This window comes from Mobula birostris, chromosome 2 (genome assembly GCF_030028105.1).
Source record: "Mobula birostris isolate sMobBir1 chromosome 2, sMobBir1.hap1, whole genome shotgun sequence".
In the NCBI taxonomy this organism is placed as follows: Eukaryota; Metazoa; Chordata; class Chondrichthyes; order Myliobatiformes; family Myliobatidae; genus Mobula; species Mobula birostris.
Window position 1 is genome coordinate 130,133,280 of NC_092371.1, and position 13,731 is coordinate 130,147,010.

The 13,731-nt window shown below is 54.0% G+C and overlaps 1 protein-coding gene across 1 annotated transcript in view; it reads right to left on the bottom strand.

The window, feature by feature from the left end:
- Positions 1 to 438: 438 nt before the first annotated feature.
- The window catches only part of itpkb (inositol-trisphosphate 3-kinase B), an 88,656-nt gene continuing 75,363 nt past the window's right edge, over positions 439 to 13,731 (bottom strand). Inside the window, exons 6-7 of the mRNA XM_072248115.1 lie at positions 4,031 to 4,102; positions 439 to 2,065 (exon numbers count right to left, since the gene is read on the bottom strand). Coding sequence (XP_072104216.1) covers positions 1,856 to 2,065; positions 4,031 to 4,102 — 282 coding nt within the window. The 3' untranslated portion in view covers positions 439 to 1,855. The remainder of the gene's footprint in view (positions 2,066 to 4,030; positions 4,103 to 13,731) is intronic.

A 13,731-nucleotide genomic window follows, 5' to 3' on the forward strand; every position in this document is an offset into this window, starting at 1 on the left:
CCAGCACTGCCCCCCTCCCCCGTGACGGAGTCAATCAGCTGACTTTGCCCCCCCCGTGACAGAGTTAATCAGCTGACTCTGCCCCCTCCATGACAGAGTTAATCAGCTGACTCTGCCCCCACCGTGATGGAGTTAATCAGCTGACTCTGCCCCCCCCTGGTGACGGAGTTAATCAGCTAACTTTGCCCCCCCCCCGTGACGGAGTTAATCAGTTGACTCTGCCCCCCCCCCGTGATGGAGTCAATCAGCTGACTCTGCCCCCCCCGTGACAGAGTTAATCAGCTGACCCTGCCCCCCGTGATGGAGTTAATCAGCTGACTCTGCCACCCCCCCCGTGACGGAGTTAATCAGCTGACTCTGCCCCCCCCGACGGAGTCAATCAGCTGACTCTGCCCCCCCCCGGTGACGGAGTCAATCAGCTGACTCCCCCCCCCCCCGTGACGGAGTCAATCAGCTGACTCTTCCCACCCGGTGACAGAGTTAATCAGCTGATTCTGCACCCCCGTGATGGAGTTAATCAGCTGACTCTGACCCCCCCCCGGTGACGGAGTTAATCAGCTGACTCCGACCCCCGTGACGGAGTTAATCAGCTGACTCTGACCCCCCATGACGGAGTCAATGAGCTGACTCTGCCCCCCCTGTGATGGAGTCAATCAGCTGACTCTGCCCCCCACTGTGATGGAGTTAATCAGCTGACTCTCCCCCATCCCCAGTGACGGAGTCAATCAGCTGACTCTGCATTTCTCAGGGTCACTGCCTTAGCTCAGGGTCTGGTTCTGCAAGTGGGTAGGGAAGAGGTCCAAAATGTCCTCCCAATCTGGGACAAGGAACAGTGGGAAGAGCTGTTGTTTCACACAACACCAGAGACCCGGCTCTGATCCTGACCTCCAGCGCTGCCTGTGTGGTGCTTGCACGTTCTCCCTGTGGCTGCGTGGGTTTGTCCCAGGTACTCTGATCTCCTCGTACATCTGAGCTTGGTGAGTTAATTGACTGCTGTAACTGAGGGCTGGAGCCTGGGGGGAGTAGACAGGAGCTTGGGGAGAATAAAATTGGATTAGTGTGAGTAGATTGTTGAAGGTCTGGATGATCTGTTTCTGTGTGTATCCCTCTCTGACTCTATTGGGGGAGGGGGGTCATTTGTGAATATCCTAGCGACTTCTGGGGGAGGGGTTGGTACAGTCAGCAAGGATGGTTACCGGAGGGGCGGGGACTCTGGGGGAAAGAAGCTAGGCAGACAATAAAATGTGGCAGGTGGGCAGGTTTTTGTGCGAGTAGATCTGGTCAGTGGAAACAGGATCTCATCCTCTCAGTGCTGTGGAAAATGACGGGGCCCAGAGACTGAGACCCCACTCACTCCCTCCAGCCCTCCGTACGCACACCCACAGCTTCAATCAGCCAGGAAGAGTGAGAACTAACCTGAGAGAAGGGCTGAATGGCCTCACCCTGTGTGGTTATGCTCTCAGACCCCTCCTCCCACTCACTGTGATGATAGGATGCTTGGCAGCAACACCACAACGTCAGGGTGAAAAGTCTAGAACATTCTCCATCTCTGGCCTCTCGCTGCTCGGAGTCCTGGGCTGCTCGGGATGGACTCTGGTAGTGGTTGGCGTCTGCCACACTGCGTGCCTCCCAGTGTTGTAGTCCCCTCTCACCTCACAGCCCCGACCCCTGAGAGCAACTCTGACCCTTCCGCCTGTCAATCATCTGATCTTCCTGTGTCGCTGCACCCCCCCCTTCATCCCCACCAGTTCGCCACGTCCTTCTCGGTGATGCTGGGAAGGGGACGAACCCCTCCAACCTCTTTCCGGAATGTTCTGTAGTGCCGGAGGAAGATTCCGGAATGAGCTGGGTCAGATCAGTCCTTTGTCTGCAGCATCTCGTCCAGGATGGAGATGAGGTGGTCGATGCCCCAGAGGTAACCATCCTCCCTGTTGCCCTCCTGCCAGGGCTGCCGGTGGCTCAGGACGTGACCTCTGGGCAGAGGCATCGTCTTTCCAAAGTCGATCATCCACACCTTGGCCTGAGCATGGTGGTCGTGCACAAAGAGCAGGGAGCTGCCGATAACCTGGCAGGAGGGAGAGAGGAGGAGAGGGAGGGATGGGGGAGAAGGGAGAGGTGGATGAGGCAGGGGAGGAGCAGATGGTGGAAAGACAGTTTGTATGTAAAACCAGCGGCTGCACATGTGACTCTGAATTTTGCATCTTCACAAGCATCAACAAGTGTGACAAGATCTGTGTGTAAATTCGTGCATTCACACGTGACTGTGTCCGAGTGTAACTGTACATCCACATGTGACTGTAAGTGTAACTGTACATCCACATGTGACTGTATCTGAGTGTGACTGTACATCCACATGTGACTGTATCTGAGTGTAACTGTACATCCACATGTGACTAAGTGTAACTGTACATCCACATGTGACTGTCTGAGTGTAACTGTACATCCACATGTGACTGTATCTGAGTGTAACTGTACATCCACATGTGACTGTCTGAGTGTAACTGTACATCCACATGTGACTGTATCGAGTGTAACTGTACATCCACATGTGACTGTATCTGAGTGTAACTGTACATCTACATGTGACTGTAAGTGTAACTGTACATCCACATGTGACTGTAAGTGTAACTGTACATCCACATGTGACTGTATCTGAGTGTAACTGTACATCCACATGTGACTAAGTGTAACTGTACATCCACATGTGACTATCTGAGTGTAACTGTACATCCACATGTGACTGTATCTGAGTGTAACACTACATTCACATGTGACTGACTGTAACTGTACATTCACATGTGACTGTGTCCGAGTGTAACTGTAATCCACATGTGACTGAGTGTAACTGCATCCACACGTGACTGTCCGAGTGTAACTGTACATCCACACGTGACTGTCCGAGTGTAACTGTACATCCACATGTGACTGTCCGAATGTAACTGTACATCCACATGTGACTGTAAGTGTAACTGTACATCAACATGTGACTGTCTGAGTGTAACTGTACATCCACATGTGACTGTGTCCGTGTGTAACTATAATCCACATGTGACTATCTGAGTGTAACTGTACATCCACATGTGACCGTATCTGAGTGTAACACTACATTCACATGTGACTGAGTGTAACTGTACATCCACATGCGACTGTCTGACTGTAACTGTACATTCACATGTGACTGTGTCCGAGTGTAACTGTAATCCACATGTGACTGAGTGTAACTGCATCCACACGTGACTGTCCGAGTGTAACTGTGCATTTACATGTGACTGTCCGAATGTAACTGTACATCAACATGTGACTGTGTTCGAGTGTAACTGTACATCCACATGTGACTGTCTGAGTGTAACTGTACATCCACATGTGACTGTGTTCGAGTGTAACTGTATATCCACATGTGACTGTCTGACTATAACTGTACACTCACATGTAACTGTACTAGTGTAACTGTACATCCACATGTGACCATGTCTGACTGTAGCTGTAATCAACATGTGACAGTGAGTGCAACTGTACATCCACATGTGACTGTGTCCGTGTGTAACTATAATCCACATGTGACTGTGAGTGTAACTGTACATCCACATGTGACTGTCCGAGTGTAACTGTACATCCACATGTGACTCTGTATCCACGTGTGAAACTTGCTGTGGTTCCACAAGCGTGACTCTGTGTGGCTGCATAGATCCTCGTGTATGACTGTGCATACGTACATGACTCATTGTGTGACTGTGATTGACACATGACACCTTGCACACCAGTGTGGTACTTTGTGTGAAATTATGTTAGATGTGAGGCTGTGTGCATGCATGTCTGTTGGCAGGTATGCATGTGTGCAAGCATACAGTATGTACAGCACATGTGTGTGTACATATAGGAGCGTATGTGTGTGTGTCTGTGTTTGAGTGTATGAGTACGTGTGTGAGTGTTTTGGAGTCTGTGAGAGAGTGTGTGTGTTTGAGTCACACATGTCTCAAGTGCACTGTGACTCATATTCACGTCTCTCCCTGACTGAGAGAGCCCCACTTACCTCATGGCAATGGAAGAAAGTAGAAACCTCCAGCATGTCCCGAATCAGCCTCAGACGATCGAGATATTTCATCTGAAACAGAGCAGCAACATGGCGGTCACAGGGCCAGTGACAGTTTCCTCACGTCCATCTCTCACAAACCCTCTGGGTCACAAACACCCTCCTTCATGTTTCCTGAACCCTCGGATCACTCACACCCTACTCCATCTCTCACAAACCCTCCGAATCACACACACTCACTCCCCCATCTCTCCCGAACCCTCCGGATCACTCACACTCACTCCCTATCTCTCCCGAACCCTCCGGATCACTCACACTCACTCACCCATCTCTCCCGAACCCTCCGGATCACTCACACTCACTCCCCCATCTCTCCCGAACCCACCGGATCACTCACACTCACTCCTCCATCTCTCCTGAACCCTCTGGATCACTCACACTCACTCCTCCATCTCTCCCAAACCCTCCGGATCACTGACACTCACTTCCCCATCTCTCCTGAACCCTCTGTATCACTCACTCACTCCCCCATCTCTCCGAAACCATTCGGATCACTCACACTCACTCTCCCATCTCTCCTGAACCCTCCGGATCATTCAAACTCACTCCCCCATCTCTCCCGAACCCTCTGGATCACTCACACTCACTCCCCCATCTCTCCCGAACCCTCCGGATCACTCACACTAACTCCCCCATCTCTCCCGAAACCTCTGGATCACTCACACTCACTCTTCGATCTCTCCCGAACCATTCCAATCAGTCACACTCACTCCTCCATCCCTACAAAATCATCAGGATCACTCACACACTCCCGCATCTCTGGCGAACCCTCCGAATCATTCACACTCACTCCTCCATCTCTCCCGAACCCTCTGGATCACTCACACTCACTCCTCCATCTCTCCTGAACCCTCCGGATCACTCACACTCACTCCTCCATCTCTCGCAAATCCTCCGGATCACTGACACTCACTCCCCCATCTCTCCTGAACCCTCTGCATCACTCACTCACTCCCCCATCTCTCCGAAACCTTTCAGATCACTCACACCCTCCTGCATCTCTCCCGAACCCTCCGGATCACTCACACTAACTCCCCCATCTCTCCCGAAACCTCTGGATCACTCACACTCACTCTTCGATCTCTCCCGAACCATTCCGATCAGTCACACTCATTCCTCCATCCCTAAAAAACCATCAGGATCACTCACACCCTCCCGCATCTCTCCCGAACCCTCCGGATCACTCAAATTCACTCCTCCATCTCTCCCGAACCCTCCGGATCACTCACACTCACTCCCCTATCTCTCTTGAACCCTCCGGATCACTCACACTCACTCCACCATCTCTCCTGAACGATCCGGATCACTCACACTCACTCCTCCATCTCTCCCGAACCCTCCGGATCACTCACACTCACTCCACCATCTCTCCTGAACGATCCGGATCACTCACACTCACTCCTCCATCTCTCCCGAACCCTCCGGATCACTCACACTCACTCCCCCATCTCTCGCGAACCCTCTGGATCACTCACACACACTCCTCCATCTCACCCAAACCCTCCGGATCACTCAAACTCACTCCTCCATCTCTCCTGAACCCTCCCGATCACTCACACTCACTCCCCCATCTCTCCCGAACCCTCCGGATCACTCACACTCACTCCTCCATCTCTCGAACCATCCGGATCACTCACACTCACTCCATCTCTCCTGAAGCCTCCGCATCACTCACACTCACTCCTCCATCCCTACAAAACCCTCGGATCACTCACACCATCCCCCATCTCTCCCGAACCCTCCGGATCACTCACACTCAATCTTCCATCTCTCCCGAACCCTCCGGATCACTCATACTCATTTCTCCATCTCTCCCAAACCCTCCAGATCACTCACACTCACTCCCCTATCTCTCCTGAACCCGCTGGATCACTGACACTCACTCCCCATCTCTCCCGATCCCTCCAGATCACTCACACTCACTCCCCCTTCTCTCCCGAACCCTCCGGATCACTCACACTCACTTCCCCATCTGTCCCAAACCCTCCGGATCAAGCACACTCACTCCCACATCTTTCCCGAACCCTCCGGATCACTCACACTCACTCCCACATCTTTCCCGAACCCTCCGGATCACTCACACTCACTCCTCGATCTCTCCCGAACCCTCCCGATCAGTCACACTCACTCCTCCATCCCTACAAAACCTTCAGGATCACTCACACCCTCCCCCATCTCTCCCGAACCCTCCGGATCACTCACACTCACTCCTCCATCTCTCCCGAACCCTCCAGATCACTCACACTCACTCCCCTATCTCTCTTGAACCCTCCGGATCACTCACACTCACTCCTCCATCTCTCCTGAACAATCCGGATCACTCACACTCACTCCTCCATCTCTCAAACCATCCGGATCACTAACACTCACTCCATCTCTCCTGAAACCTCCGCATCACACACTCACTCCCCCATCTCTCCTGAACCCTCCGGATCACTCACACTCACTCCTCCATCCCTACAAAACCCTCGGATCACTCACACCATCCCCCATCTCTCCTGAACCCTCCGGATCACTCACACACATTCCCCCATCTCGCCCGAATCCTCCGGATCACTCACACTCAATCTTCCATCTCTCCCAAACCCTCCGGATCACTCACACTCACTCCCCTATCTCTCCTGAACCCTCTGGATCACTGACACTCACTGCCCCATCTCTCCTGAACCCTCAGGATCACTCACACTCACTCCCCCATCTCTCCCGATCCATCCAGATCACTCACACTCACTCCCCCTTCTCTCGTGAACCCTCCGGATCACTCACACTCACTCCCCCTTCTCTCCCGAACCCTCCGGATCACTCACACTCACTCCACCATCTCTCCTGAACCCTCCGGATCACTCACACTCACTCGCTCATCTCTCCCAAATCCTCTGGATCACTCACACTCACTCCCCTATCTCTCTGAAACCCTCCGGATCACTCATGCTCACTCCTCCATCTCTCCTGAACCCTCCGCAGCACTCACACTCATTCCCCCATCTCTGCCGAATCCTCCGGATCACTCACACTCACTCCTCCATCACTACAAAACACTCTGGATCACTCACACTCACTCCCCCATCTCTCCCAAACCCTCCGGATCACTCACACTCACTCCCCCATCTCTCCCGAACCCTCCGGATCGCTCGCACTCACTCCCCCATCTCTCCCGAACCCTCCGGATCAATCACACTCACTCCCCCAACTCTCCCAAACCCTCCGGATCACTCACACTCATTCCCCCATCTCTCCGGAACCCTCCGGATCACTCACACTCACTCCCCCAACTCTCCCTAACCCTCCGGATCACTCACACTCACTCCTCCATCTCTCCCTAACCCTCCGGATCACTCACACTCACTCCTCCATCTCTCCCAAAACACTCCAGATCGCTCAGACTCACTCCCGCATCTCTCCCAAACCATCCGGATCACTCAAACTCACTCCACCATCTCTCCCGATGCCACCGGATCAATCACACTCACTCCTCCATCTCTCCTGAACCCTACAGATCACACACACTAACTACTCTATCTCTACCGAACCGTTTGGATCACTGAAACTCACTCCCCAATTTCTCCCAAATCCTCCATTTCACTCACACTCACTCCCCCTTCTCTCCCCAACCCTCCGGATCACTCACACTTACTCCCCCATCTCTCCCAAGCCCTCCGGATCACTCACACTCACTCCCTCATCTCTCCCGAACCCTCCGGATCACTCACACTCACTCCCCCATCTCTCCCAAATGCTCTGGATCACTCAAACTCACTCCTCCATCTCTCCCGAACCCTACGGATCACTCACACTCACTCTCCATCTCAGCTGAATCCTCCTGATCACACACACTCACTCCTCCATCATTCCTGGACCCACCAGATCACTCACACCCTCCCCCATCTCTCCCAAACCCTCTGGATCATTCACACCCGCCCCCATCTCCCCCAAACCCTCCGGGTCCCTCACACTCACTCCACTATCTGTCCCAAACCCTCCGGATCACTCACACTCACTTCTCCATCTCTCCCGAACCCTCCGGATCACTCACACTCACTGCCCCATCTCTCCCGAACCCTCCGGATCACTCAAACTCACTCCCCCATCACTCTTGAACCATCCAGATCACTCAAGCTCACTCCTCCATGTCTCCCTATACCTCCGGATCAATCACACTCACTCCTCCATCTCTCCTGAACCCTCCATTTCACTCAAACTCACTCCCCCATCTCTCCCAAACCCTCCGGATCACTCACACTCACTCGCCCATCTCTCTCAAACACCCCAGATCACTCACACTCACTCCCCCATCTCTCCCAAACCCTCCGGATCACTCACACTCACTCTTCCATCTCTCTCGAACCCTCTGGATCACTCACACTCACTCCTCCATCTCTCCCAAACCCTCCGGATCACTCACACTCACTCCACCATCTCTCCCAAACCCTCCGGATCAGTCAAACTCACTCCACCATGTCTCCCAAACCCTGTGGATCACTCAAACTCACTCCCCCATCTCTCCTGAACCCTCCGGATCACTCACACTCACTCCTCCATCTCCCTCGAACCCTCTGGATCACATGACACACATTCCCCATCACTCCCAAACCCTCTGGATCACTCAAACTCACTCCCCCATCTCTCCCAAATCCTCCAGATCACTCACACACACTCCCCCATCTCTCGTGAACCCTCCGGATCACTCACACTCACTCCTCCATCTCTCCCAAACCCTCCGGATCACTCAAACTCATCCCCCCATCTCTCACGAATCCTCCGGATAACTCACACTCACTCCTCCATCATTACAAAACACTCTGGATCACTCACACTCACTCCATCTCTCCCGATCCCTCCAGATCACTCACACCAACTCCCCCATCTCTCCCAAACCCTCCGGATCACTCACACTCACTCCCCCATCTCTCCCAAACCCTCCGGATCACTCACACTCACTCCCCCATCTCCCCCAAACCCTCCGGGTCAATCACACTCACTCCCCATCTCTCCCAAACCCTCTGGATCACTCACACTCACTCCCCCATCTCTCCCAAACTCTCCAGATCACTCACACTCACTCCACCAACTCTCCCAAACCCTCAGGATCACTCACACTCACTCTCCCATCTCTCCCAAATCATCCGGATCACTCACACTCCTCCATCTCTCCCGAACCCTCCAGATCACTCACACTGACTCCTCCATCCCTCCCAAACTCTCCAGATCACTCACACTCATTCCACCAACTCTCCCAAACCCTCCGGATCACTCACACTCATTCCCCCATCTCTCCCAAATCATCCGGATATTTCACACTCATTCCCCCATCTCTCCCAAACCCTCCGGATATCTCACATTCATTCCCCCATCTCTCCCGAACCCTCCGGATCACTCACACTCACTCCCCCATCTCTCCCGAACCCTCCGGATCACTCACACTGACTCCCCCATCTCTCACAAACCCTCCGGATCAATCAAACTCACTCCCCCATCTCTCCCGAACCCTCTGGATCACTCACACTCACTCCTCCATCTCTCCTGAACCCTCCGGATCACTCACACTCACTCCCGCATCTCTGCCGAACCCTCCGGATCACTCACACCTACTCCCCCATCTCTCCCAAATCATCCGGATATCTCACACTCATTCCCCCATCTCTCCCAAACCCTCCGGATATCTCACACTCATTCCCTCATCTCTCCCGAACCCTCCGGATCACTCACACTCACTCCCCCATCTCTCCCGAACCCTCCGGATCACTCTCACTGACTCCCCCATCTCTCACAAACCCTCCGGATCAATCAAACTCACTCCCCCATCTCTCCCGAACCCTCTGGATCACTCACACTCACTCCTCCATCTCTGCCGAACCCTCCGGATCACTCACACTCACTCCTCCATCTCTCCCAAACACTCCAGATCACTCACACTCACCACATATCTCCCAAACCCTCCGGATCACTAACACTCACTCCTCCATCTCCAACGAACCCTCCAGATCACTCACACTCACGCCCCCATCTCTCCCGAACCCTCTTGCTCACTCAAACTCACTCCCCCATCTCCCCCAAATCCTCCGGATCACTCACACACACTGCCCCTTCTCTCCTGAACCCTCCGGATCACTCACACTCACTCCTCCATCTCCCCCAAACCCTCCGGATCACTCAAACTCACTCCCCCATCTATGAACTCTCCAGATCACTCACACTCACTCCTCCATCTCTCCTGAACCTTCCGCAGCACTCACACTCATTCCCCCATCTCTGCCGAATCCTCCGGATCACTCACACTCACTCCTCCATCACTACAAAACACTCTGGATCACTCACAATCACTCCCCCATCTCTCCCAAACCCTCCGGATCACTCACACTCACTCCCTCATCACTCCCGAACCCTCCGGATCACTCACACTCACTCCCTCATCTCTCCCGAACACTCCGGATCACTCACACTCACTCCACCATCTCTCCCAAACCCTCCGGATCGCTCGCACTCACTCCCCCATCTCTCCCGAACCCTCCGGGTCAATCACACTCACTCCCTATCTCTCCAAAACCCTCCGGATCACTCACACTCACTCCCCCATCTCCCCCGAACCCTCTGGGTCAATCACACTCACTCCCCATCTCCCCCAAACCCTCTGGATCACTCACACTCACTCCCCCATCTCTCCCAAACTCTCTAGATCACTCACACTCACTCCACCAACTCTCCCAAACCCTCAGGATCACTCACACTCACTCTCCCATCTCTCCCAAATCATCCGGATCACTCACACTCACTCCTCCATCTCTCCCGAACCCTCCAGATCACTCACACTGACTCCTCCATCCCTCCCAAACTCTCCAGATCACTCACACTCATTCCACCAACTCTCCCAAACCCTCCGGATCACTCACACTCATTCCCCCATCTCTCCCAAATCATCCGGATATCTCACACTCATTCCCCCATCTCTCCCAAACCCTCCGGATATCTCACACTCATTCCCCCATCTCTCCCGAACCCTCCGGATCACTCACACTCACTCCCCCATCTCTCCCGAACCCTCCGGATCACTCACACTGACTCCCCCATCTCTCACAAACCCTCCGGATCAATCAAACTCACTCCCCCATCTCTCCCGAACCCTCTGGATCACTCACACTCACTCCTCCATCTCTCCTGAACCCTCCAGATCACTCACACTCACTCCCGCATCTCTGCCGAACCCTCCGGATCACTCACACCTACTCCCCCATCTCTCCCAAATCATCCGGATATCTCACACTCATTCCCCCATCTCTCCCAAACCCTCCGGATATCTCACACTCATTCCCTCATCTCTCCCGAACCCTCCGGATCACTCACACTCACTCCCCCATCTCTCCCGAACCCTCCGGATCACTCTCACTGACTCCCCCATCTCTCACAAACCCTCCGGATCAATCAAACTCACTCCCCCATCTCTCCCGAACCCTCTGGATCACTCACACTCACTCCTCCATCTCTCCCAAACACTCCAGATCACTCACACTCACCACATATCTCCCAAACCCTCCGGATCACTAACACTCACTCCTCCATCTCCAACGAACCCTCCAGATCACTCACACTCACGCCCCCATCTCTCCCGAACCCTCTTGCTCACTCAAACTCACTCCCCCATCTCCCCCAAATCCTCCGGATCACTCACACACACTGCCCCTTCTCTCCTGAACCCTCCGGATCACTCACACTCACTCCTCCATCTCTCCTGAACCTTCCGCAGCACTCACACTCATTCCCCCATCTCTGCCGAATCCTCCGGATCACTCACACTCACTCCTCCATCACTACAAAACACTCTGGATCACTCACAATCACTCCCCCATCTCTCCCAAACCCTCCGGATCACTCACACTCACTCCCTCATCACTCCCGAACCCTCCGGATCACTCACACTCACTCCCTCATCTCTCCCGAACACTCCGGATCACTCACACTCACTCCACCATCTCTCCCGAACCCTCCGGATCGCTCGCACTCACTCCCCCATCTCTCCCGAACCCTCCGGGTCAATCACACTCACTCCCTATCTCTCCAAAACCCTCCGGATCACTCACACTCATTCCCCCATCTCTCCCAAACCCTCCGGATCACTCACACTGACTCACCCATCTCTCACAAACCCTCCGGATCAATCAAACTCACTCCGCCATCTCTCCCGAACCCTCCGGATCACTCACACTCACTCCCCCATCTCTCCCGAACCCTCCGGATCACTCACACTCACTCCCCCATCTCTCCCAAACCCTCTAAATCACTCACACTCACTCCTCCATCTGCCCCGAACCCTCTGGATCACTGACACACATTCCCCATCTCTCCCAAACCCTCTGGATCACTCAAACTCACTCTCCCAAATCCTCCAGATCACTCACACACACTCCCCCATCTCTCCCGAACCCTCTGGATCACTCACACTCACTCCTCCATCTCTCCTGAACCCTCCGGATCACTCAGACTCACTCCCGCATCTCTGCCGAACCCTCTGGATCACTCACACTCACTCCTCCATCTCCCCCGAACCCTCTGGATCACTCACACTCACCACATCTCTCCCAAACCCTCCGGATCACTAACACTCACTCCTCCATCTCCAACGAACCCTCCGGATCACTCACACTCACTCCCCCATCTCTCCCGAACCCTCTTGATCACTCAAACTCACTCCCCCATCTCCCCCAAATCCTCCGGATCACTCTCACACACTCCCCCTTCTCTCCTGAACCCTCCGGATCACTCACACTCACTCCTCCATCTCCCCCAAACCCTCCGGATCACTCAAACTCACTCCCCCATCTATGAACTCTCCAGATCACTCACACTCACTCCTCCATCTCTCCTGAACCCTCCGCAGCACTCACACTCATTCCCCCATCTCTGCCGAATCCTCCGGATCACTCACACTCACTCCCTCATCTCTCCCGAACACTCCGGATCACTCATTCTCACTCCTCCATCTCTCCTGAACCCTCCGGATCACTCACACTCACTCTCCATCTCAGCTGAACCCTCCTAATCACACACACTCACTCCTCCATCACTCCTGGACCCTCCAGATCACTTACACCCTCCCCCATCTCTCCCAAACCCTCTGGATCATTCACACCCCCCCTATCTTCCCCAAACCCTCCGGGTCCCTCACACTCACTCCACTATCTGTCCCAAACCCTCCGATCACTCACACTCACTCCCCCATCTCTCCAGAAACCTCCGGATCACTCACAGTCACTTCTCCATCTCTCCTGAACCCTCCAGATCACTCACACTCACTGCCCCATCTCTCCCGAACCCTCCGGATCACACACACTCACTCCTCCATCTCTACCGAACCATCGGGATCACTCACACTCACTCCATCTCTCCCGATCCCTCCGGATCACTCACACCAACTCCCCTATCTCTCCCAGACCCTCCGGATCAATCAAACTCACTCCCCCATTTCTGCCGAACCCTCCGGATCACTCACACTCACTCCTCCATCTCTCCCAAACCCTCCAGATCACTCACACTCACCACATCTCTCCCAAACCCTCCGGATCACTAACACTCACTCCTCCATCTCCCTCGAACCCTCCAGATCACTCACACTCACTCCCCCATCTCTCCCAAACCCTCCAGATCACTCA